Source organism: Kryptolebias marmoratus, linkage group LG22 (assembly GCF_001649575.2).
Source record: "Kryptolebias marmoratus isolate JLee-2015 linkage group LG22, ASM164957v2, whole genome shotgun sequence".
NCBI classification, from domain to species: Eukaryota; Metazoa; Chordata; class Actinopteri; order Cyprinodontiformes; family Rivulidae; genus Kryptolebias; species Kryptolebias marmoratus.
In genome coordinates, this window is record NC_051451.1 from 19,661,614 (window position 1) to 19,688,593 (window position 26,980).

The window sequence follows — 26,980 nt, forward strand, 5'->3', positions numbered from 1 at the left end:
TAGGATATATTTTGTAAAATCCCTGGATCCATGTTGTGGGTAGTAGTGTTAACTTACGTGATGTAAAAACTTCAAAATAGAACTTGAGCATTAGCTAAGAAAAGCAGATTAGAACTAAATTATACTGGCTTGTGAGTATGTTAATTAACAAATGAAGTCAACTATTTTGCTTTTACATGCATAAAGATAAATATGAATTATTGTTTCAAGTTTTTTTCCCACCAAGTGATTTTACCTTTATGTAAAAACAAATACTCAGAAGTTTCATACCTTTGTATCCATGCTACATTATCAATCTAAATCCTTTTTTTTCTTTTACATCTGCTGCAAGCAATAACAAAACAGGGTTAAAAGAAAAAAAGTCGACTTATTTTGCTTTAATTCCCTATTTAAAAAGCTAACACAGTTGGTACAGCACACTTTAAATTAATTTGAGCCTTAAAATGTATGAAAATGATACCAGAGTTGTACCAAAACTGTAAATATTTCTGGGCTGGGTGGGCTAAGCCCCCAGTGGTGTGAAATCCTAACAGAGCCTCTGTTTATAGGAGTTTTTTTTTCTCACACTGCTGAAGCTTCAAACTAATGAGTAAGGAGGGAATAAATCCCAGCCAGCTCTGCAACAAGATAGGACTGGTTATAGATTAGCATTTCTTATCAGCTCTCTGGTTTCACATTCCTCAGGTGGCCCAGATGTGAGGAGTCTGAATCATTTCACTCCCACCTCACAGCAGAGTTCCTCCTCGAAGCAGCTTGTTGTCGGGGTTTTTTTTTTCCTGTGAAAAGCAAACAAACACAGACACCTAAATGAGTTTAAACGGAGACGGCGGCCGCGTGGAGCTGCAGGAGTGCATCAGAAACCCGGGCTTCCGGGACGCAGCGGCGGACGCCACCGGGTCCGGGTCCGGGTCCGGGTCCGGGTCCGGGCGGGACTCCGCGGCCGTGAAGCTGGACGCGGAGCCGGCCTACGAGACGTACACGCAGTTGAAGCCGTACGCCGGGATGCCCAAGGAGGTGCTGCTGCTGTACTCCTCCCGGGCTCGGTACCGGGTGCCCAGGGAGGTCCTGTTCTGGCTGACGGTGTGCTGCACCCTGGCGCTGCTGGCCGTCACCGTCACCATCATCGCGCTGTCTCCGCGCTGCCTGAGCTGGTGGCAGGTGTCCCCGGTGTACCAGGTCTACCCCCGCTCCTTCCATGACTCCGACGGGGACGGGGTGGGGGACCTGAGAGGTAGGCTGCTGCGGCTGCTGGAAGCTCTCACACTTTAAACTCTGTGTGTTTTCAGTCATTAATCGGTTCTTTATATTCTGCAGCCCATTCTTGAAACAAATCTTTAAAAGGCTTTGAACAATATTCCTGAAAACCTTTCAGAGAGTCTTCTTTGGACTTTGGCTGCCTTATCACTCATTCTCAGTAGGTTACTGACCATTTCCAGCTCATTCTAGCATAACTCAAGGGATGAACTAGTGTTGCGCATTCTCATAACACACAAGTTCACAAAAAAAAACTAATTAAACATTCCAATTTCTTTTGTTGAATCTAAAAAATACCAAAGATAACAGAGTAATAAAATTAGGACTGGACTAGGTGAGTCTCAAACTTGACATAGACCAGATCAGTGGTTCCCAATGTTGGAGTCGGGACCCCATTGTGAGCCATGAAGCATCAACTTTGTGGTCTTCAGATGATATGCATAAATTAAATTTAAAAATGACTAATAACATCAATTTTACTTGCTGAAACAATTACAGTAGATATATTTAAAAGCTATGAATAGAAGTAATCTAGGTGAATGCTGATCAAATTAATAGTATCATTTTACTCGTTTAATTGTCTTGAATAGTCAACTAAAAACACTTGTGCACTTCCTTCATTTTTAAGCACAAACTGCACAATATGCTGCCATGATCAGATAAGAACTGGATAGAAAATTACTGAAAAGGCAGCTAAAATCCAAAAGAGGGAAAAAAAAGGCCTTCAGAAGGCCTGAAGAACTATTGCTCAAGACCACTTTCCAAGATTTACAAGAAAGTCTGGCTTCATAAAAGCAAATTATAAAGATTTTGGAGACTATTTAAAACGTTGCACAGTGCTTCATCTCAGATATATTATGTTGTGGGTCTTAAAAACAATTTTTTACTACCATAAGAGCTTTATATATTTTTCAAAATGTTCTAAATCTAGTACAAACTGAAGTCTGTGAAATAAGACAAAAAAAATTATTTTTTAAATTATAAACTCATTCTTATGTAACGGCCATAAATGTTTCGACCACAAGTTGCTCTTATCATTGGTTTAAGACTATAGGCTGTATATGCTGTGTTTCCAACTCCACAAGAGTAAATCATTCACTTTAATCAACACTAAATTCATATTTATAGGCCAAATCACAAAGTCATTGCCGATGCAGACTCATTTATTACCAGATCTTTAGAAAACTGCACATTATAATGTTAAAATGAGCACAATTTCAAAGTAAAAACTACCAATCTGTGTACTCTAAAGACATACACAAGTCCTAATATATTAATGTAATAAGAAAAAAAAATGGTATTCAGTTGTTGAGTCTCTGTTTCTGCAGGAATTACAGAGAAGCTGGATTATTTCCAGCTCCTGAACATCAAGTCAGTGTGGATCAGTCCTTTCTACCGCTCTCCCATGAAGGACTTTGGCTACGATGTGGAGGATTTCCGGGACATCGACCCGCTTTTTGGAACCATGAAGGACTTCGAGGAGCTTCTGACTGAAATGCACAACAAAGGTGTTGATTTTTTATACTTTGAGGATGTTGGGGGTGGGAGCGTCTAGTTTTGTGGTAGCAGTGTTAGTTTAATAACACGTTTGGATTATTGCGCCTATGTTCCCACCAGGTTTGAAGCTAATCATGGACTTCATTCCGAATCACACCAGTGATAATCACCGCTGGTTCAACTTGAGTCGGACCAGAGATCCTCAGTATGCGGATTACTATGTCTGGACTGACTGCAATGAAACGCATCCCAAGCCGAATAATTGGGTTTGTACAGGCGTGATGACCTGGAATTAAAGTTTTAATCTTTCACAGCTGAACACGTTTTCTTTTAGCACAACGGTCAGCTGAATTTGTCTTTTTTTTTTCCCTGCAGGTGAGTATATTTGGAAACTCATCGTGGACTTACGATGAAGTGAGAGGGCAGTGCTACCTGCATCAGTTCCTCAAGGAGCAACCGGACCTGAACCTAAGGAACCCACGTGTTCGCAAAGAGATCATTGTAAGATTACCTCAGCTGCTAAATCATTTCTTCAAAGCTCTTGTCATTATGTTTTATGTTTTGTCTGCTCCATTAAGCAAATATTGATGCATCTAAAACCGTGTAAAACACAGTTTTGATCTAACCAGTTAAAACTCGTTTTAGATGCTGAGTACTTTTTCTAATTTCCCTTTAGGATCTTATTCATTTCTGGCTGGAGAAGGGAGTGGATGGCTTTCGGATGGATGCAGTGAAGCACATGCTGGAAGCAACACACCTGAGAGACGAGCCACAGGTGGATCCAGACAAGCCCCCGGTATGTGGGACTCTTTACTCCACAAGTCGCTCACTTCATGGTAACATCTGATCTGCCTGTTTAAACGGATCAGTTACGAAAGCCAGAGCAGCTAAAAACAGCTCGTTTCAATGCGAGCTTTAAAATAAAAACAGCTGTGCTTATTTTCAGTTAGGTGTCAGGGCTGACTAATTGGTGCGTTGACTTTCCACTGCGCAAAGTTCATTTTGGTCAACCATCCCTGCCGTAACCCTGTTATACAAGCAGGATTTGGTTTTATTGACTCATAAGCGACATGTCAGAGTCCAGATTTGGACAATGTGATGCATGAAAACAGCAGTGTGGGCAGAAACACCTCCACCGACTGAAGTGAAGCTGCTAGAACAAACATGATGACTGAGTGGGATGTTTCACACTGCACATCATGTACCATTCGTTATTTGTCTCTGGCTGAAATGTCAGGTTCATCCTGTGCGCTTCTTAAGAAAAACTGCAACTCAAAGAGTCAATGACACACGCAGACTTATCAGAAAGAAAAGAGTTTTTGTTCCGCAGGGGCTGAACCTGACCCCATCCCTTCAGAATAAAAGATTAGTGGAAAAGAGGCATATTTTAGAGGATTAGAGAGTCACTGGGATTTACTGACCACTATAGAGTAATGTTATAATGCTGGGACTGACTCATACACTTTTAACCCAAGGGTGTTCTTTAAATTTGGATATTTTTGTTTTCAGACTTTACATTTTTAGGGAATGTTATGTAAAATAAAGAAATGGATTTTGGTTTTACATTACCTGTTAGAGATGTACGAATACTGCCATAAAAAGTTAAATATTTCTAGCTTTTAATTACAGCGTGTGTCTCTGTTATCATTACAGCTTTAAAAGTTTATTGTTTTAAAGACAGTCCAGCTTTGTGTTTTTTTTTTTTTCTTGGTTGGCAAGATGGCTCACTTGCCACACACACACACACACACAGAAACACATCAGGCGTTATTCACTGCACATAAATATGACGCAGGTTAGAAATATAAAGTTGAATCTTGGTACTTGGTAGGTTTAAATAAATCATCCAGACAATCATTAAGGTTTAAATAAGTCATCTTGATTATCCGTTAACAGTAAGTTAACTTTTTTTCTTATATGTTTCAGTCTTGTTTTCCCACAGTTGTTACAAAAAGTTATCAAATTGGAGCAAAACTTTAGTTTGAAAACTCCTTTCAGATACCAGCACCTGATTTTAAACCCAAGGTTTCTCTTTTGGCATCTTGTCTTTGTGTTATCTAGTTTCGTTTTGCATTCCAGCTCCACAGCCTGTAACTGGACTCTGTGCTCTGGCCTGAGAGACAAACAGATTTAGAGACAAGTTCTCCAAACTTCCAGTAGACCAGAAAAATTCTAGGAAATCCTCTACATATTAACGTGAAAACTTCACAGTTAATGAGTTTTTTTTGCCAAACACAAAGCCTGATTACAATATTTATGCTGCTGACTCGACGAAAGGAGGCCAAGAAATTCAATAATACCTAATTTCATTCCAGGAGTTAGTAACTACAGAGTGGGACCTGTACCATGACTACACTACGAGTCAGGTGGGCTTACACGACCTGCTGAGAGAGTTTAGAGCAGAGATGGACATCTACAGCCGTGAGCCTGACAAATACAGGTATGACAGCTGTCCAAAGCATGCAGTCACGACAGGTTGAACGTGAATCTTTGACATATTCCTCATGTCTAATTGTTTATAATGCTGTGAACATCATTTTATGTAGCCGTGCATATCTGACATGTTCCCTCTGGGGGATGAGCTTCATTTACAGCAGATAAATGCACCTGGAAATACTGTAACCTGTGTCTTTAGCTGATTTCTGACCTTTCAATGATTGACTTCAAATCATAAAAGACAAGTATAAAACATCTTTCTTAGGCATGTTGTAATCCTTCCAGCTGTAATTTGAACATCTGTGTCATAAAACTAAAGCTAACTTTAACCGATGGAACAGAGCTTGAAGTTTCTTATTTGTCTTCCAGACTTTAGTCTCCACTAACATCCCCATGATTTTGTTTACAACGATATCACAAATGAATTAAAAACCGTGATATTAGAAGAGACTGAAATTTGGAAAAACAGATAGTCTCAGTATAGTACAAACACTAATTTGTCAAATGTATATATAAAAAAATATATTTCTATAACAGCCACCTACTCCAGGTTTTGTCAAATTTAAAATATGTAAATAAGTTTGATAAATCCGTCTCCCAGTTCCATTTGTTAAATTATTATAAATATATCATCTCAATATATAGTTAAAACTGTGTAAAAAAATATTACACTGCGGAAATACTAAGGAGGGAAGGCAGGCAATATTATCTTTAAACCACAGTTATTTATGGAATTTTCTCAAAATACATCTAAAGTTTATTCTGTGCAGTGAAAGATACTGAACCTACGTTCCCATCGTTTTCCAGGTTCATGGTGACAGAATCATATGATTACCATGAGGTAGACAAGACCATGATGTACTATGGTACTCCACTAATAAAAGAAAGTGACTTCCCCTTCAACTTTTACCTGCTGGACCTGCCTCACAATACCAGCGGCACGTGGGCCAAACATCTGGTCGACCTCTGGATGACAAACATGCCCCGAGGAAAATGGCCCAACTGGGTGGTGAGTCACTGCAGGAACATTCGCTTATTGTTAAACTAAGAGTAAAAATGACGCCTGTCCAATGTTTTATTCACCATCATAAAAACACAAGACACAATCTGAGCTCTCTGTAAGGTTTCAGAGTTCCCTTCTTCCTCTCACTCCACCTCTTCTGGTATTGTAACCAGGTCGGGAATCATGACAGGTCAAGAATTGCATCCAGCGCTGGCCAGATTTACGTTAAAGCCATCAACATGATGCTACTGACCCTCCCTGGCACACCCACAACCTACTATGGCGAAGAGCTCGGCATGGAGAACATTAATGTCACAGAAAGTCAGATACAGGATCCTGCTGGCAAATACAACGCGGTCAGTTTCATGTAAACACCAAAGATGCACTTCAAATTTTAAGTATTTGATGGAATTACCAAGCAGTTTAACAACAATAAAAGTAGGATTTATTGCCAGGTGATCAGAATTTAGACCCACTTTGTTTTCTTTTGCTGTACATAATAAACTGGAGTGTAATTCTTCTACTACAGAGTGCCAGTCGGGACCCTGAGCGGTCTCCAATGCAGTGGAACAGTGGCATGAATGCAGGCTTCAACAACAAAACCAACATCACCTGGTTACCCTTACATCCTGATTATGAAACAGTCAATGTGGAGGTAAACAACATTTAAGAGCTCAGATACAAGCTCATTCTTGTGTTTTTTTATGTCTGTTTAATCATGTATCCTCTTTCCGCTCCATTTCCTCCAGGTCCAGGAGGGGGATGAAGGTTCTGTTTTATCCCAGTATCGTTTTCTGAACGGCCTCCGTCAGTCAGAGCTCCCCTTTCAGAGGGGATGGTTCTGTTACGTCTTTGCTGACGCCAATGTTTTCTCATACCTCAGAGAGCTTGACGGCCACAAACAAGCTTACCTCATGGTGATTAATTTTGGTAAAGAATCTGTCACCACAGATTTATCCTCCGTTCAGGAGTTACCCAACCAGCTGAAAGTGCTGAAGAGCACGAACCCGGTCAATAACGGAAAAGTCTTTCAGAAGTCTCAAATACCAACAGAACCGGGAGAGGGTTTGATGATTCAGTACTCAACCTACACCCGGTTTCATCCCAACCATCCTGCAGAGTGCTACGTCTCTGAGAAGGCCTGCTATCTGGACACCATTGACATACTTTATAAATGTTAATGTAAACAAAAATATTTGCAATGAAGATTTCACAGTCAAAAATCACTGAGATAGTACTTTGTACCTTCCTATCTGTGGGACTTCTGTCGTACAATAAAGCCAACATTTACAGATCTGCTTGCTGTTGATAGTACTGTTAAAGATTTGCGCAGCGTCATCAGAGCTGATCCTGTAAGTGTAGACGTTTGTCTCTTTTGCCATGTTATCTCTTCCTTCTGCGTCGAGGCTGTGGACAGTCCAGACCCAGTTCTGTGTAGAGAAATGCAAGCTGGAGGGCCTCCTGTATCAGGCAGGAAGTAAAAAGAAATATTAAAGTCTCAGCCTTCAGTTCAAAAACTTTAAATTTTCTGACATAAATGTGAAAAAGTTATCGGGTTAAATTCAAAACGCAGAGCTTTCACTGATACAAAGAGGTATATTTGAAACAGTCAGGCACTAATCAGATCAGCTAAACCCACTCAGAGTCTTTTACCTCCTCCAGTATCTGCTCAAAAGTTTCTGCTCCGAGATGATTTACTCCAGGTTGGATATTAAGAACTATGTTTGGTATATGTTTACAATCTAAAAGAAAAAACAAAGAGACAAAGACCAACATTTATTTTAGACATTTATCTTATCATGTGCCCTGCATCTTGGTTACTTTAGACTGTCCGTTCCGAATTATCCACCTTCCTTTTCCCTGTGGTACAGACTGTTTCACAAGTGCGGTCTTGACCTTGACAGCTCCCGGTCCGTGGAGACTAATCTCCTGCTCTGATACACTATCTCTTTACCATGCTAATGGGCCTGCCCACCCGCCTGGATGTGTCTATGCCATCAGCACTTTATCAAAGACTCAGGAGAACAGAGAGAGACAGATTAGAGAGACGTTTACACACATGCACAGACACTAAAGCTGCTCGGTGTGTGCATGAGCAACAGAAGCGTGAGATGGCGAAGGAGAGAGATAATATGTGCATTTGAAACTGGAAGAGGGGGGAGGCTGTGTGTGCGCATGTGAGAGGGAGAAGGGGTGTAAATAAGGAGTACCACCAACGTGGTGAAGGAAGATTATAAGTGAGAGGGAGAAAGAGCCTGTCTGGGGAAAATGAGAGCAATTAGCTGACACATGCACATGCTTTACCACAAGGTGACCAATGGTACACTTTGGACAGACGTCCCCCAGACACCCCCCAGACACCCATACATCTATTACTGCTGCCTCTCCTGACCCTCACATCGACACTGCTATTGGGAGATGATCCTGAGCTATAAAACCTCAATTGAAGCAGAAATAAACACCTAAAAGAAAAAAGAAAATCCATGTGGAAATTGAAACTCCATCTGCCACGCACCCAGAAAAGCACCTCTATCTAAACAAAGGGTGCACAAGTCTTTTTTATACAATAAAAAAACAGTGTGCAAACAATTTGATGTAGAAATTTCTCCTCCAAAAGAAATTTCAATGTATATGTGACTCAGACATACATGTGAGTTACATGTATGTTTTTCATAAATGATCAAGATAATTTGCTGCTGTTTTCGAGCCGTTGTTTTCCCCACAAGAATTCAGGATGGAACGTTGCAGACAACTGAATCCTCACATGAATCGCCAAACATCTTTCTCAGGACTGCAGTCCATGTGTAGAAATGGCAATATATATATTCATCAGGCAAAAATTAAAACTGTCAATGTGTACTTATTAGATCAGAAGATGACCTATGACAGCGCAACTGGTAGTCCTGGAATTTAATTCACCTCAAACACCTTAACACGTTTACACAAAGACATAAAAAGCAGTAACCGATGCGTTTCTCAGGGCTGATGTCCAAACAAGCACCTTTGACAAGACAAGTTGGATTTTATTTCAGTTCCTCACACTCTACAGGTGTAAAAACACTTCTTTTCTCCACAATTCATAAAAAATATACGGCACAAAGAAAATGTTAAAGGCACGCTGAACCTAATTAGTCATTTTGACTTGTAAAAGGTTCAAGAATTTACAACGATTCATCGCAGTGACGTAAAAACATGCAAGAAATGTGTGAGAAAATATTACAGGTAAGCTACTCCTGTCATGAATTCAAACACTGACTTGCAGATTTTGTCTGTGACTACACAGTAGTTAATGTGAATGTATTGAATCATATTACTTCAAGCTGGGTTTGTGCACCTGCATTGAAGCAACTGAGAAAATACAACTTGTGTTAGATAGGACAAAAATTGTAAAGGTTTGCACATTTTGAGAATCTTTTCAGTCACTTAAAAATTAATGTCTGTTTTCTACAATTATGTGAGTGCTATAGTATCTGCAGTTACAAAGTCGACTGCCAAAGGTTCAGAATTTCAAGTTCAAATCTATTATCTAAACAGCTTTGAACCATCAGGGTATGTGAATTAGACCCCTGTAGGTGTCATTTGGTTTTGGTCTACAAAAAAAATTGCAGTAGATCCACTGGGCTTTGCAGGCGGCAGGTTTTCTTAAACTGTTTTGTGCCACTTCGAGCATATTATCCTACCGTGGGAAGCCACACTGGTCTGCGTTTGGTCTATAATGCTCTTCATATGGCTCCTACGTATCAAAGTAACATTCAAATAACAGCATGAAACTGAGGTTAAGATATAAATATTAAAATATTATTCACTTCATTTGTCGGTGGCTTTAGTATTCTGGCTTAAGATTGAAAATGATAAAAAAAATATTGTGTGTATCGAGGTACCTGACTCAGGTTTCATGCTGAGGTGTGTCTGAATGGCTTCCTTAAGACGTTCGGCGTATCTGAGGACACCTTCCAGAGGAACCCTGGGATCACCACTGTAAGCTGTCAGCAGCATTGATGGATAGTGCTGTCTCACACACAAGCACAAAAACAATAATAAAAAGGGCTTTAAAAGTTTTTATACTTCAGCAAATACTGTCTTCAATGTCACTAAATCCAATAAATGTTCACACACAGTTTTCTTCTCACTTATTCCAGCTTCCTCTAAATACCTGAGGCATAATGTTGTGAAGGGGACAGTAGGAAGATATGATGTGTCTGTGTTCCAAGTTTCCCACTGGGTCCCCCCATTCATCTCTGTCCTCCAAAGTCAGAGGAAGACTGGGATTCTCCATAGTCCCCAACACATCCAGGAAAGGAGCCTGCACTCGAAAAAAAGAAATGCTTTGAATCAGTGTGAATGCTTCCTTTCACAATAAAAAAAAACTGTAACTAAGAGGTTCAGTTTGTAATAAACCTTTACATTGCTGCAAAAGATAATTTAATTATCTGCCTCTGTGGAACGTAATAAGCTACCACACCAAAACCTGTTGACATTTAACATCTTACTTGCAGCGTTATAGCCCGCATCAAGTTTGGGTTTTTGTTGCATAGTGCTCCCACTGGCACAGCTCCAGCACTGCAGGCTGTAAGGGCCGTGAGTGAAGGAGAAGAGATTCCCAAAGAGAAAAGGTGATGGAGGCAAGCTTGGAGGTCCTCTACTCCCCTCTCCTTCCCCTCCACTCGAGCTCGTCTTTGCCAGGAAAGGCCACGCTCCCCTCCACCTCTGCAGAGTGTAAAAGCATAAAGTACACTGACATCGCCACATAAAGCTGGAACCTTTAATTATATTCTTAGCCTGACTTGAGTACATTTTCTGCAGCAAGATTACTAAACAATCGATGGATCTGTTTAGACTGTGAGAACATTCCCTCGAGAGGAAAAAGATGATATGATGGTTGTTTTCCTTAACTTCTGTTTTGAGAGCAGAAACTTAAAAAGTACTACATCAACTGAAAAACAGACCTAGCAGACAAAACTAGCCCTTTTTAGGAGGGCTTGCAGTGCTGCACATTTTTGATTGGCCAGGTACTTCAAGTGTGCACGTGTTATTTTGACCTGTCTCTGTCATCTCATGGTTAATTGCCATTTTAAACAGTTGAAATCTGGTTTATACCAAATACTTTGTTTGTGACAAAGGTGAAGAAAAAATAAAAACTGTACCGGCTGTTTCACAACAATTAGGTTACAATGTGCAAATAAAAACCACCCACACCATGTAGACACATTGAGTGAGCATAACTAAAGTGCATGTGGTTGTTTTCCTGCTGAGTATCTGTGTGCTGTGTGCAGCCCTGCAGCTCCAAACAGTGAGGAAGGATGTCGATTTTAAGATTGGAGTGGATTAATTTGCCCAATTTCTGCTAAACTTAAATTAACTTAAGATTTAGAAACAGAGAAAGTTGTAAACTGTTCAATTTCTTGAATATAAATTTCCTGTAATGCAAGTACTAACTAACTGCAATCAGCAAATAACCAGAGCAAACTAAGATACTTTTTAAACGGTGAGATGGATGATGTATTACCTGATGTGACAGTAGGCCAGCGCCCAGCCCTGCTCCAACAGCATTCTTCTAACTGGGCAGAACTCCATGTTGAGATCTCTACCATAGGCTCCGTATACATGGACGAGCAAAGGCACCTGGCTTAGACACTCCATAGGTACTGCATGGAACAGAGTCACTGGCACCAAGGTGCCATCCTGGAGGCAGGGACAGCAGTTTGGAGACTAAAGGCCTCAACTTTGAGTTAAATTACCTCAAAGACAAGCCTCAAACTTATATGCATTCATTACTTGTCCTTCTGTTCAGTGGGTGTTGGTCAAGTTGTGACAAAAACTTTATCAGTGGACACTGGTTTTAAAATACAGAATGCTCATAATGTTTTGTGTGTCAGTGTGTGTGTCTCGTATTGATCAAGTGTTCTTACTTGACTGCAGGCTTCCAAACGTGTTGTGATCCACTTGGCTCGGCTCTCTGGAGAGGACTCGTTACCACTGCCTGATAAAAGAAGCCCTTTCTTGGGACACAGAGAGAATGGCACAGGTGGATGGACCGGAGATGATAACAGAAATTCCAGCACATCTTGTTGGCCTGCCAAGCCTGGTTTCTTGGTTTCAATGGCAAAAGCCCAGGAGGGGAGCTTGGGTAGGAATGTAGAATAAGAATATGAGACTTTATGAAGCCAAAATAGAAAGAAATATAACATCAAAAAATGAACAGCAACAGGCAAAATGCATGACTGAAGACAATTCAACAAAGAAGAAAGTCCAAACTGAGTTAACTGAGTTTTTTCCCATCATTAATCCTTAAATCTGTCATTCTGACCTGTACAATCTTTGGGTCTTTGGGATGGGTGAGTGAAACCACAATCAGAGCGAGTTCACTGGCTGATGTTCTTGCAACCAACACACAATGGTCTCCGACCACTTCCATGTCTTTGACTGCAGTGCCAGGATCAGGTGTAAACAAAGACACCCAAGACGCCATGGATGGCTCAGAGAGGGGAGACTTTACCACCTACAAAATAAAAAAAAAATACAATAAATCCCTTTGCTTAGAAAAAAAAAAAGATTAAAACTACAATACAAGGTAGATATTTGTTCATTTTACTTAATCTCTTAACCTAATCACAGCAAAGTGTTTGTATATCAGCAAAACTGCGGAGCACTAAAATAAAAAAACTTTAAAACAAAAAAAAAGAAAAACAAAGCTTAAGTTCTGTCATTTCATGGCTAACCCCTTGAGGCAAAAAGAAATGAGAACAAATAGTTTCCTGGGTACACATGTCAGGATGAACAGCATATACACACAATCCTCAGCTTAAGCAAATCTTAACCATTTCCTACATCAAGCAATTTTGAATGCAACAAAGTTTAAAAACTGTTTTTCCTATTAAATCTGTGCACGATGACAGCGTGCTGCAGAAACTCTACCTGATATTCTTGTCCTGGCCCTGTATTTGCCAGAATAATAAGGTGCCCTCTCCAGTGCTCCACGTGGTACAGGAGGTCCAGCTGGCGAGACTGAACCACAACAGGCTCTAAATGGGATGTTGCTCCATGGATTAGCAGCACCTCTGAACTAGTTCTGCTGTTGCAGTTGATGGTCAGGATCTGTCGGTCTCTTGACGGGGCAACCTCAACAAACACACTGATTGGGAGGTTTGGGAAGTAGTTATTTTACACATTATCTAGCGGTAGGGACGGTTTACATGCCGCACCATGTACACTCACTCAGGCTGAGTTTCCTCATACACGGACGTTATTTTACTTCCACTGGAGGTCAGGTCCAGACGAAACACAGCGCTGGAGCGTAGGCCTTCCAGTGTTGTGTAAAACAGGACGTCATCCGAGGCCCACTCTTCATTCATGCAAACAAGCACATATATTATGAAGCTTTTGTTTTAGTTAGTGCTCTGTTACCTTGAGCACAACCAAAATACTTTAAGAGTTTACCAAAGCTGAGGACTCTCTCCAGCTTGAGTAGGATGTGGTGGGGATTCAGGAGGGACAGTTTTTTCTCTCCAAGTCTCACAACGACACACCTTTTTTATTAAAACGAAAAAGAAAAAAAAACGATTTTTCCACTTAGATTATTAATGCAGAACATGTGAAAGGTTAAATTCTTCATGTTTAATTTACCTAAGCTCTTCTTTGTGACTGCATTTTAGCGTGGCGGCGAGATGCTTTTCTTGTGGGGACAGACGTATTCTCTGGACGGTCCAGAGAAATCTCTCCTCGTTCTCAGGTTTTGTCTTCCCTTCTCCTCTAGATGCTTGTTTTAGGTTTACAACATGCTCTGGTTCCAGTTTACCTGCAAATATGGTGAATGCAAAAAATTATTAAAGCCAAATAAAATATTGTACAAATCCAGCAGACATGGAAACAAGTTCATACATAGACATTTTTAATCTAAACTCTATAATCTTGTTTTGCAGCAGTTTCTGGTTTAATGAATTAGTCAAATTAACCACTAAACTAAAACCACATTTTGTTCTTACCATCACTTTTGTCCGTTCTATAGATGCCATCATCTTGGATGAAGTAAATGTGATTACGTCCGTAGACCTAAAAAAAGGAAGACAGATAATGAATTTTAAACTAAACAGGTAAATAACTATGAGTTTATCTCAATCAGAAATTTAATGATAACTCTAGTACAAATGCTTTACCTGACAATACTGAATTTATACTCCAAACCATAAGAAAAGGGTTTAAACCCAGAGCAGAAAACAGCTCTTACCACTGAATGATCAGGTAAACCGGAGAACCTGCGATACGCCGCCTTCAATCTCCTGACGAAATACTCCTCTAAGTTCCTGTACTTGTCAGCAGAAACAGAAGTTTCCTGAAATAGAAACAACTTCATTAATAAATGTGGAAAGACCGTACTGGATCAAAGCTAAAAACAAGTCAATGTTCATGTAAAGTAATGTTTTCTGCACAAAAAAAAATGACTCAAACTTCCAAACCAGAAGATGATAAACCACAAAGCAAACTGATGAGCACTTATGATTTTATTTTTATAGTAACACTGGCATTAATATGAGAACTACATTAATACTTGCCTTTATTTCACAGAAAAGTGGCTACTTCTCAAAATATAAAATACCCCAGTGATGCCAAATCCACAGCTTTTTAACTACTTAAATCACCTTTTAACTGCTGTGTTATGCAGTTGTTGGCACTACGAGATTATCATTATAATTTAAGTTATATTACTGTAAAATAGGTGTTTGGATTTTAAAACAAGTAGGTCAAGTTCAGCTCCTGTGACCAAAGGATCCCCTCTGAATAATGAATGACTTCAACAAGCGACGATAATTTAGCAGAGAGTAACCTAACACCAAGCCAAAGGTGGACACAAATATTGACTGAACACTCTTACCGTCGTGCAACAACGCTGGGCAGACAAGGACAGCCTCAATCGTACGGACACTCCGAGTTTCCAGAACTTTGCCCGAGAAAGTGTCAGGAGACGAGCCGAAGAACGGAGCGGGGACGATAATACCATTACGAAGGTTCAACCGCTAATTAGCCACATTTACATGCGTTTTAGTCGGTGTTAATTAGCCAACTGTCACTATCAGGAACTGCATGTGTCATTTAGGTAGGGAAACGCGCCTCATGCGACTAACACATGCTGTATTTAAAGCGTTTAATTTGCTATTTCGTTGTAAATCGACTTCCGACTGTGACATTTCCAGGCACGTGCATTAAATTTCCTAAACAAAGCCAAGCTTGATGACGTAAGCAGGCGCACCAGGCTAAGCCAATCGAATTCCGCGGAGCCCGGCTAACGGTTAGAACTGAAAATCGAGTACGATAGTTTCGGTAATCGACTGTTATGCCTGGATTGGTAAGAGTGTACGGAAGTAAAATGTAACAGGTGATTTCAGTCGAGCCATGTCTCTGATCTTTTATATATTTTTTTGCATTTTAAAAGAAGCCATGTTCCTTTTCTACATAGTACCCCTGACATTAACAAGTAACTGTGACAAATCTACAGTGTAAAACTTGTCTGCAGATTTACCCGACAAGATTTTTCGACGATAAGATGGAGAGAGACTCCACCGGCTCTGCAGAAAAGAGCGAGCCGGTTCCGTCCTGTAGGGACAACAATAACGAAGACACCTGCGCAGCTAAAACCCGCACCCCCCGGGGAGAAACCTGTGGTGCTACTCATGTTGCCCGAGCCAGGTGGACTCTCCTGAGACAGGTATGACGCTTTAAAACAACACTGCTGGCTGGAACTCGCGCCCTTTGTAAAACCCACTTGAACTGAAAATGTAGGTAGATTTATCACGTTTTTGGTTGCTTTCTAAGTAATTCAGGCACTGCAAAAGTGTTTTATTGCCATATTTAAAACAAGCAATATAATTTTTCATTTGGGCTTCGTTGTAAGATACATAGTCACATCAGAAGTAACACAAAGAATAAAATAAGATAAAAACATTAGCAATAGGAAGTCATTTTAGGAATGCCTAGATCTGTCATTCTGTCTTCAGGAACACTACCCTGCATGTTTTAATTGCTTCTCTGCTTTGACACACCTGATTTTAATGACTGAGTGATTAACAGGCTCATGCAGAACTTTAATACTTGCTGAAGAGCAGGGAAACAGTGAGAACATGCAGGATAGTGTGTTTTAAAAGATCAGGGTTGGAAACCACTGGTCTAGATGGTTTGTAGCAATGAAAGAAATGTCAACCATTCATTCATTTATTCATTCATTACACTGGACAGTTAAAGATGCTGGTAAAAGTAACAAGATGCAAATTGATAGGACTCATCCCGTTAAGAAAACCATGTCACAACTATAACTCTATGTACCAACATGACGTGCTTTTCAAATCAAAACAAATGCTTAATTTGTTGAAAATCCTGGTCATCTGAGTTGTATGTGATAGTAGTTCTAAAACACTCCTCTGCTTGATTGAAAAAGAACTTTAGTAAAACAGAAAACAGAAGTTTTCAGCATGGTTAGACTTTCCAGATTTAGAGTTAATGAATGTGATTCTTGCATCATACTAAAATTCATTCACTCCTTTTGTTTTTTTGTTCTCACAGGTGTTGCGTCAGAAGCAGTCAGATGGCCCAGAGGTCAAAGAAGTGTCTGTTCGCAGGTTTGCCACCTTTGACCTTTTCGTCAGGAAAACACTTGGTGAACGCAGTAATACCTCAGATGACCAGTGGGTGGAGTACAAAAGTGTCTACTTCCCCGAATACAGTGCCTTCCTCAGGTGAATACAACTCACAAAAGTTTCACACAGAATGAATTTATCAAACCGCAAAATGTTTAAAGATGTCAAACTGAAGAAGTTCTCAGCTTGTTGCTTTTTCATCAAAATTTGAAATACTGCCGTACAGAATCTGAAAATTTATAGTTAATTTTAATACCACTCCAAAAAATGTTAAGGTAGGCTATGTCCTATAAATGTGTTTCAAAACTTAACTTTACAAAGTTTTTCCTTTTTATAGATAAAATCTGTCAAAATGTAAATTACAGCACAATGTTTAAAATGCATTTTACACATATAAGTAAAAAAAAAACATTGGAAGATCATTTTAAAAGTATTTTATAGTATGTTTTTTTACATTATTGATATTTTTATAGTGTAGAAATATAGCAAAACTAAACCTAATTTGTTTGTAGCTTAAATATTAGTTAAAAGAGACAAGTAAATTGTGTTTGATACTTTTCTGATGAAGTTGTGCTTTGACTAGTGCTCCTGTACACTGCATTATGTTTATCTGTATGTTTGTATTTCTCAGGGATAACCTGGGACCTCTTAGAGTTAATGAAGTGCTCAACAGTTTTGACAACACAGGCAATGTTTGTAAGTACATATTTTCACGTACTATCATGAAGGTGTTGTTTTTTTAAAGCATTCATGCAAGAATATATATCTTTTTGTTTTTTGTTTTTATTAATATTTCTCTCTGGCTTTTTTAAATATTGACACACATGTGCATTGATAATTTTGTGTGATTCACAAGTTTGGCTTTGTTAGTGTTGGGTTGTCTTGTGGTTCAGTTCTCTACCAAGTGTTTAGAAAGTTTTAACATCGTACTGGTTCCTATTTATACATGGCATGCACTAAAGGTTTAGGTTAAAATGTACTTTGTGCTGTTAGTGGATGATTAATGGCTTTATGAAAAGTGTGTCTCTTATGCGGCTTTTTTTAGCACTATTTTTATGTACCGTTTCTGTTCAAATACTTTTAAATGTTCCCTAGAAAGAAAGTAGGCTGCAGCATTTTTTTTCTCAGTCAACAGTAGAAGTGGTTTGGGTGAAAATAAAAAGTCACACAAAGGTTTAAATATGAAGTCTGACCTTAATGTTTAATAGTATTTCTGAAGTTTTGTATTTATCAAAATAAATCAGCATTTCACATAAATGTGCTTGGCTACGTGTTTACAGTTAGCATCTTACAGTTAAACAGTTTACTAATGTTGGATTCAAATTAAGGTTTCAAATGATTACAATTAGTTTTATATATTTTACAAGTCACCATTTTAATGTCATCGTATTACTTTAATTTTATCTCCAAGAATGGATAATCACCTTTATTTTCAAAAAGATCAGGGCATCAATAATTTTTCTTTGTGGAGAGTAAAACAAGAGGTCAGTGTGTTTTTTCCTTGTGTCATTTTTGTGCTCTTTATAGTTGTCTTTAATTTGTGGATACCTCGTTGATGCTTTTACATCTGTGTCTTTCTTCTCTAGTATGCACAAAGTAATAATTATTATAAAGATGTCCTCAGTTGCAGTCAAGACATAGTGACAGCCCCCCCCCCCCCTTAATTCACATTCCTCTTTCTCAATTTACAATCCCTCTCCATAGCTTCCCTCATTTTTCTCTCCACCCCTCCATCCCTCTCAGCTGGAGTCATGCTTGGCCAGATGGGTAACAGAGTTCCTGACTTGGCCAATGGATTAGCACAGCCGGAGATGAGAGCATGGAGGAAGGGAGAGGAGAATAGGGGGAGAAGGTGGGTGGGCATGCCAGAGGTGGAACGTGTGTGTGTGTGTGTGTGTGTGTGTGTAAGGAGTGTAAAGCCACTATAGCAAAAGGACCTCGTTCCTCAAACAATGGGGCAACCATCTCCCTCCTGTTCTCCATCTCATGTTTGGGACTAGTAATGCGTGAGATCAATTAGGATTGGTTGAGAGGAGGCTCTGAAAGGCCCAGAGGTGACCCTGTCAGAGCTCTGGGGTATGTTTTTTGGGGGTGGGAGTCAGACAGAAACCTTTCTAAATACACAAACACACACATTTATGTTTGCTCTGTAAAAGATATACAGGTAGGTACAAGACTTGTAATAATCCACTGCTGCTACCATGCTAATACCCTCATATTCCAATCACCCACCCTCATACTCTCTCCACCTTTCCTGCTGTCTTGATAATCCCCTACCCCTGAGGTGTGGACAAGCCCAAATCCTTGGGGTTCTTGTCCTCCTGAATAGCGGGCTAAAAAGCCTGGTCGGATTAACCCACCACATCCAAAATGTGTGGATTCAGCTTAAAAGTGCTACCCCCTCACAGCATGACCCCCCTCTCTCCTGCCATTGTGTTTGTTCCACAAGTGTGCACGTACGTGAACAATATGTTGTTTCTTAAAAGTGAAGATAAGCCAGAGTCAATGGCTTTATTATAAGAAGTGAGGAGCAGACAAGGCATCTCAATAAGGATTTTAGGAAATGGAGAATCTGTCTTCAGACTGACATCAGAGTCTTGAGTAGACTTGGAAAACATATCCCTTTGAACGTGCAACATTCCCAATTTTAAATGTCCATACAGCTAATTGTAAACATCAGACTGTATCACTGAGCTACTTTAAGAAACTTTATAAAAAAAACTTTATTAAGAACAAAGAAAGGAGCACAAGGTGGAAAAATAGAAAAGTAGAATCAACAAAAATATGAGAACATCATGAAATCTGATTCTGCGGTTACCCAGTTGTGTTACAGGAGTGATTCCGTGGCCAGGTTAAAGGTGACTGTCACCTGTGTTTAAACCTTAAAAGGCATCCTTGTATAAATCCCCTCCCCTCTTGTGACCACACAGAGGTCGTGAAATGGCAGTTACATTTGTAGCTCGTTATGTTTCGCTAATAAACGACTAAACCTCTGTCGGACCAGAGTTCATCACTTTGAACTAAATGAACTCTGAACTTGTGACCTTCTCGGGTTTTTTTAGTTGACAGTGGGAGCTTGTAATTGCAGGAAAGCTTTGTACAAGCATCTTTTGGGGTTTTAGGAGTGCTTGTTTCCTGCTAAGGGGTCAGGATTTGAGGATACAATACAGGTCCCTCGGGGTGGAGTGACTTGAATGCATCCCAGAATGTGTGGACGTGCGATTGAGAGGCTTTAGAGCTTGTTGACATTGTCGGGGTATTTTGATAAGAGGGCTCTTTGGGCTGTGAGGTTACTCATCAGGTTCATGTTTCACTCAGAGATAACAGCAACAGACAAGTGTCCCCACATATAAAATACATATTCAGCTAAAAGTTTTTATGCGATTGCTTGTTCTTGGGTTTTATGTTGCAGTTGCCTCAACAAAGAAATGTTTTAGTGGTCTTAAATTTGTGCATGGTCTTGTGGGAAGTTGCTTTTTTTAGGGTAGCAAACAAGGAAGATGCCATTGGTTGCATGTAAATCAAACCGTTTAGGGAAAAGTTTTAGTTTACATGAATGAAAAATTTAGTTTTGAGGTTAAAGACTGAGTAAAGAACACAGTTAGGCAAGTAGTTGTTATGGTAATGGTTAGAGATATGTGCTGGAAATGATTACAACTAAATGTCCTCTGAAGGGATGAAAACATGGCTTTGTGTGTGTGTGTGTGTGTGTTTGTGTGTGTGTGTGTAATCAAGAGCCAAGCATCCTAATGAAGCCTAATAGAGCCTTCTTCACCACATCTGTCACTGTGTGAATGGCTACCAGCCTTTCAGCCTCAGTCATCCCTATTAACTCCCACCGACTTCACCTATCACCCCCGCTGGTAAATACTATAAGCCCTGACTGCTTGAGTACTGTAAGGCGGCGTGGCGGGGAGTTGATCATTTCTGTGTATATCTCATGTTTGTGGAGGTATGGGGACTGTTTCTGGCAGGTGGATGTATTTATTATTAGGGGAACAATATCAGTCTGCAACGAGTTTCTTACCAAATATATCACCCTTCTAACATCCTTCTTTTCACTTTTTGCTATTTGAACGTGTTTTCGTAACTTGCAGTTTTGTCATAGCCACATGTGCTTTTTATACAATATGTTGCACTAGTGTCAAAGTGATTATGTGTGTGTACGTGCACATTTGAATGTGTGTGTTGTAATAGGTGCCCCCCGTAGCCTTCCCTTGTGCCAGGCCTTTAGCGCAGCCCTGTTTGCATAATTATGCTAATTCATTGTGCCATAGTGCTAATTAGACCTTGTTAGACAATAGCGCTAGACTGGGAGCTGGCAGGCATGCACACACATCCGCAGCCACACGCTCACTCAGACTGTTGTGTCAATGACAAGATTTGCAGTCCCCCTCTGCGCTGTTTATAACATGCTTTCTATAGAAATCACTCTCCACTGGTGTGCTCTGGACTGAGCTCAGGTGTCTCTTACGATTTTGATTTAAACCAGTGGAACAAAATCGATGCGATGAGAGAATATCACACATGCTTTTTGGAAATGTATTACTGACGTTTTTTTTTTCCTCAGAAGCAGTTATTATTAGCTCTTTTGTCGGCAGTTTATTATGTTATTAAAACCTCTACTTGTGCTCTCATTTTGTATTGTGATATAATCATTATTTCCACCTTATTTTTCTTTGTGATCATGTGATTGTCAATTCAGATTCATAAAATATCACATTAAATGCGTTTAAGATATTTTCTAGTATTAAAAGTCACTCTTTTTACAACATTAGAAGGAACTAATAGTCTCAAGAGTTTTTTTTTAACCATTTCCTCATGCTTTAAAAATCAGGACACACCAACCTGGTTGAAGTTTAATTCACTAGGAACAATAAAAAAGCCTTATTTGTAAAGGAGTTTAGTTGCTGTTCAGCTTCATGTGGTTTGAGAGGATTTAAGCTACATTTATGACAAGCTATCCCCAAAACGATAAGTGATTTTTGTTGGTTGTTGTTAATTTGATGCTGGAAAGATTATCTTGTAGCATAAAAAAACAAACAAACAAAAAAACAAAAATGGCTTGGTTAGCATGCCTCAGATGAACCAAGTATTTTAGACAAAGCACAATTAAAGACAATTTTTCATATTTGCTATTGTATGTTTGGTACAGTTGGTTAGAAATGACAGACAGAAAATGCTGCAACAATAATGCTCAAGAGCATTTTTAGCCAGTGCCATAGTAATTGTTTCTAGGTCTATAATTTAGCCACTAAACATAAAAGACAGTCACACAGTAAGTGGATGTGGCTTTTTAACTGAGCACGTACATGTGCATGTAGCGTGTGTGCGTGGCACAGGAGTGGGGGTTGGTGATATTGCAAGCAAGACTTGAGTGGCTTGAGGGCACATTGAAAGAGTCGCCGGTTGACTTAATTGGAAGTAATTGATTTTTGCTTCTGAAGCCATGTCTTCTCTATCCATGCACCGGAGGAAACAAGAAACTAAGACTTGCCTGGAGTAGTGTTGGATGTTAGAAGCTTCTTGACACTCGAGAACTAAACAGTTGCCACACTTGGACAATATCTCAGCACAACTTGATGCTAATGTACAAACGCAGACATGAATGTTTTTGCATGTGCCTGGTTCTGTCCCCTGCAGTTAACTGGCATTATGACTGTGAACAAAAAAAAAAGGAGGGATTGAAGGTGAGCTGCTGGGTGTAACTTTGCTCAGGGAGCTGTTTTTTTTTCTTCTTCTTCCTGTTATAGCGGGCAATTGCTTATCTGAATTTGTGCCAAACTGAGAGTTGTTGCGTACTGTTACCGGTAAGCGTTAAGGATTAGGTTCAGGAAATGAGTAGAGCGTTAAAGGGTGCTTCCCTGCCCAGTGCTTTTGCATTGTCACCACTGCTAATACTCAGCTAATTACAAGGACATACTTTAACAGCAAGCTCAGCTATAAGCCTCATCTCCCTCCACTTCATTCTTTCCTTTTCTTAGGTAACCCCTTCAGCTTAGAATCTGGGGGTGAGGTGAAAGAGAAAAAGAAAAAGAGAGAGTAATAACAGGCCCCCCCCTCCTCCCTAAAAGCTCTCCCTCCCTCTGGACGGATATAATTATTGGATTTTTCTCCATTTAAAGCACCCAACCCCTATATACCCCTCCTAGCAATGTGTTCCTATGGTGTTTAATCTCAGCATAGGGGGGGATAGCCCAACCATGTAACACATGCACAAAGAAACAGTGCATGAGAAGAGATGTCACTGAGTTGTGATTACCAGTTTGAACGTAGTGCAATCTAAAAGTCCACATCACGGACACCAAATATATCCCACTCTGTCTTACTCTTTTTAGTTCATTAAATATATTATTTTCACATTTAAAGTTTGAACATTTACACACCCAATAAAAGTACATTACATCTGAAATAAAAAGGCATCTTGGTCTGCAGATAGTTACAGGTTATTAGTTGCTATGCCAAACCTCAAGGTAATTGTTGCAAGACCTTTTTTTTCAACCTGTCAGAATATAAGCTTTACATAATATCTTGAATAATTCACTTCAGTCAAGACTAAAAACATTGTAATTTTAAAGCTATAAAAGTTAAAAATTTCCCCTCTTATTATTGGTAGTTATAGTATTTAATCTTGATTGCAGACTTTTGAGCTACCTTTAGTGTAAAACCTTTTGCACCAGCCCTTATTTTTTTATTTTTATCATCTCCAGCAGCCACAATCATGAATAACACTTTAGGCATAACTACACTGAGAAAGGTGGACATTTACTCAATACTGCTTCATAAGTTGGATTAATTTATGTACTTAGAACACTGGCAAAAACAGTAAAGATTAGCCTTCATTAAAATGTTCATATTAACTCTCCACGTGCATTTTGTTAGCCTGTTATGTACACTATAAATAGACAATAATGTATTGATCTGTGTTTAGTGAGCTGTTTTTGGGTAATCTTTTGTGTTAGGTTTTATGGTCATGTTCTCACTTGAGTTTCTGTAGTTCTGTTATCCTCGTGTTAAAGTTTATTCCCTGTGTTTCTTTATGCTCCTCTATAGTAGTGTTCCCAGTGCCTTCCTGTGTTCTCTGCCACCTCTCAGTAATTTTCCTCAGTCCGGCCACGCCCATCCTCACCTGTCCCTGGTTTCCATTAGTCACACCTGCAGCTCATTTCCCCATCAGCTCCAGCCTTATGTCCAGTCTTTTCCATCTCCTCCCCAGTGGTTCAGTTCAGTGGTTCATGCTGCAGTCAGGTTCTGTCCTTGTATCTCCCTGTGGTCTTTGCAGTCTTTCGTTTTAGTGTTTGATGCCACGTCCGCCTTTTGTTTTTGAATTTTGTTGTTGTTTGAATCTCCTCCTGGGATCAAAGCAATCTTCAAGCCGTGACAAAAAAAAAAAAAAGTATACACAAACTTGAATGTGCAGAGTGGGCTTCCATTAGAGAGCGATTAGCGTATGGTAGTTAATTTGGCTCTCTTCCCACTTGTACCCATCAAGTGCACCATTGTGTACTTCCAAAGGCACGAGTGCTTGAGTGTGTTTGTTTATGCATGTGCAAATCTGTATGTGTAAATCCCTAATGATGTTTTAAAACAAATAGATGATTAATGTGATTAGTGTGGTGGTTGGAAGTGGAGCAGCTATGGTAAATGGCTACATGGCCATATGGGAATAGGCTTTTGGCTTCTCTCCAAACACTTGTGTTTGTAGTGCTTTCCCATTTTGTGCTGGTTTCACCATAGTTAGCAGAAATGCAAAGATTTTTTAAAAACTTAATCTACAGAGACTCCATCACAAGAGATTTAGTGGTTTAGTGCTATGGTGCAGGTATTGCAAAACATTTCCAGATGTTCTTTGTCTACGACAGAGTGGTCAGAGGTGTTTTCGTGCTGAATGGAAGACCTATAGGCAGATGATGTAAAATTTTATTTTTTCTATTTCATGCTTTCTATTAAAAACAAACAAACATTGGTGCAAAAAAACATTTGTGGAACAAAATGTGACTTTTAAGAATGCCAGTTTACTTGTATTTTATTGCAGGCTTATTGATGCAGTCTGTGTTCTTAGGTTGCAGTCTCAGATTTACATCAGTACTCGTAGTGGCTTTGACTTTGTGGTTTAAATTACAGTGCCACATGGGCGCAACATATTTCTTTACATTGCTATGTGTACCCAGAATGACTAAAAATGATCAATAAATCAACATAATGCATTGGAATTATTGGTACTTAGGACTATTTAGTCAAAAGCTCCTCTAGAGAAGCGGATCAGCTGCTTGTCAGCCTTCAGCATGTCAGCGTGTCTTTTTTGAAAAGACTAATGTGTTTGCTATTTAGCTAAAGAGCCATTAACTTGCTTTGTGACTCACTGTACAGCTTTAATGCACAAACTGCTAAAGTCACTTCTTCACTCTGTCAGTCTCTCTCGGTCTGGAGACTCTCTAAATAGCCCCACAGGGGCCTTTAACTGTCAGTTGGCTGTGCTAATGCTAGGTGTTGACGGTAATTGATGTGCTACATGCTAATGTTAGCAAGTGTAGGGCTCTGAGGGGAAGTTAACTGATTTTCAAGTACCCCCCTGGGAAACTGCCCTAACTGCTAACTGCTGCAGCATATCTCTGGGGCTCCAAGCTGAGGAAACGGCAGATTTGAAAACAAACTGCTTTAATATGTCATAGCTTTACTTCATTTTTTAAGAACTTTTTGGGAATCAGGCTGTCTGAATTTTGCTTTAGACTTTTGGTACAGCTAGAGGACTTAGCCGTTGGCCATAAAACTGAAATGTGTGTGGTTTATATTTTATTATTAAGTACTAAAAAGTGAATATTTAGATATATTAATTACCTGTAATATGAACTCATGTGGCTTTTGATATGGTTTCATCCTATTTTTAGATCTACTCTTCTGTCTCTTGTTTTTTCACCTCGTATATGTACACACACACGCACACACACATCTTTCTCATACTGTGTCTCTATCTGTCCACAGCAGGCCATGGCGCCACACACTTTTGTGCCTGCCCACTGAGGCTGAAATAGACTCTCTTTGACTCTCTTTTTTTTCTGTCGCTCACACATGCAGTGAGCATAGGGAGGAGAATAAAAGCTATTAGATGTTGTGACTGAGCTCTGAAGATTGAGATCACTTTTTTTCATATTTATAAAACCAACAAGCCACACTTAACTGCATTATATTAGCATTATACATTTGCAGTGATTAGAAACTTGAATACACCAACTACAGTCCAAATAGTTTTGTAGAAATTTCTAAATATAATTACAATATATCCAGATAATTTATAAAAATAGCTAAATGATTAAATCAAATGAATGCACATACTGTATAATATATGGGATGTTGCTTTTTTGCTTCTATTGTAAATGGGTTTTGTTTTTTGACTAACTTTTAACAGGCATTTTTCAGGGCTTTAGATATTTTTTTCAGTATATTTGTAATGACTGAGGTATTCAAATAATAAGTGATTCTAAATTATTATGTGCAGCATCGTTCAGAATGAATATTATAGGCCTCTTTAAAGAGCTAATTGCTACACATCAAGAGTTTTGATCGTAGGCTTTTCCTAATACTATTCAATCTGTAGTGGGGAAAAAACAAACAAATTTGAAATATATCTTCAGAAATAATCTGGATCTCCTATTACTGACAAATACTATTTATTTATTTATTTATTTATTTTTTATTAAGGACAACACATAAAAATAAAAATAGCATTCCTCAAAGGAATTCATATCTCAAAGTTGACAACAAACACCTTGTACAATCCATGTACTAGTGTTGGTCAGTCTAAGCTACTACCACACCAAATATTGGGTTTATTTCTTTAAAACTGACTGAGTTAGCCATTTTTTGTTGTTTTTTTAAAGTCAGTTTGCAGCAGCAGCTATCTTGAATCAAGTTAACTGTAAAAGTTCATCAATTGTAGATATACATTCAGTGAATACTTTCTGCAAGTTTCATTACAACCTGTCCAGTGGTTCACGAGATATTTTGCCAACAAACAGATAAACAAACACCTACACATGCAGACACAGATGCCCACCTTTAGTGTTGGCAAAATATAATAACGATAAATATAGTGACTGTTTAAAAACTGTGGTGCACAGCAGAGCATCAACTTACTGTGTTGGCGCTGCAGGTTCTAATTTACCTG

At 39.3% G+C, this 26,980-nt stretch overlaps 3 protein-coding genes across 4 annotated transcripts in view; 2 read left to right on the forward strand and 1 right to left on the reverse strand.

Moving 5' to 3' along the window:
- Positions 1–663: 663 nt before the first annotated feature.
- On the forward strand, positions 664–7,484 carry slc3a1 (solute carrier family 3 member 1). Its single transcript, XM_017431813.3, has 10 exons — positions 664–1,231; positions 2,583–2,762; positions 2,872–3,017; positions 3,127–3,252; positions 3,428–3,547; positions 5,067–5,191; positions 5,995–6,196; positions 6,364–6,546; positions 6,720–6,845; positions 6,940–7,484. Exons 1-10 carry the CDS (start codon positions 808–810, stop codon positions 7,369–7,371), a joined length of 2,064 nt encoding a protein of 687 aa, XP_017287302.1. The 5' UTR covers positions 664–807; the 3' UTR covers positions 7,372–7,484.
- Positions 4,431–15,434, reverse strand: prepl (prolyl endopeptidase like). 2 transcript variants are annotated; one of them, XM_037973629.1, is made up of 15 exons: positions 15,060–15,432; positions 14,415–14,519; positions 14,173–14,239; positions 13,814–13,985; positions 13,628–13,716; positions 13,406–13,532; positions 13,106–13,322; positions 12,498–12,689; positions 12,100–12,312; positions 11,697–11,872; positions 10,681–10,897; positions 10,344–10,493; positions 10,072–10,198; positions 7,844–7,932; positions 7,510–7,651 (listed from the first exon to the last, which is right to left on the reverse strand). In XM_037973629.1, the coding sequence occupies exons 1-15, from the start codon at positions 15,183–15,185 to the stop codon at positions 7,574–7,576; spliced, it is 2,145 nt and encodes a 714-aa protein (XP_037829557.1). In that variant the 5' UTR covers positions 15,186–15,432; the 3' UTR covers positions 7,510–7,573. The 2 variants fall into 2 exon arrangements, with proteins under 2 accessions (XP_024864711.1, XP_037829557.1); XM_025008943.2 differs by lacking the exon at positions 7,844–7,932 and having other exon boundaries at positions 4,431–7,651; positions 15,060–15,434.
- camkmt (calmodulin-lysine N-methyltransferase) overlaps positions 15,076–26,980 on the forward strand; it is a 95,508-nt gene continuing 83,603 nt past the window's right edge. The window contains exons 1-4 of the mRNA XM_037973630.1: positions 15,076–15,192; positions 15,699–15,890; positions 16,742–16,914; positions 17,447–17,511. Of these exons, the coding sequence (XP_037829558.1) occupies positions 15,729–15,890; positions 16,742–16,914; positions 17,447–17,511 (400 nt within the window). The 5' untranslated portion in view covers positions 15,076–15,192; positions 15,699–15,728. The remainder of the gene's footprint in view (positions 15,193–15,698; positions 15,891–16,741; positions 16,915–17,446; positions 17,512–26,980) is intronic.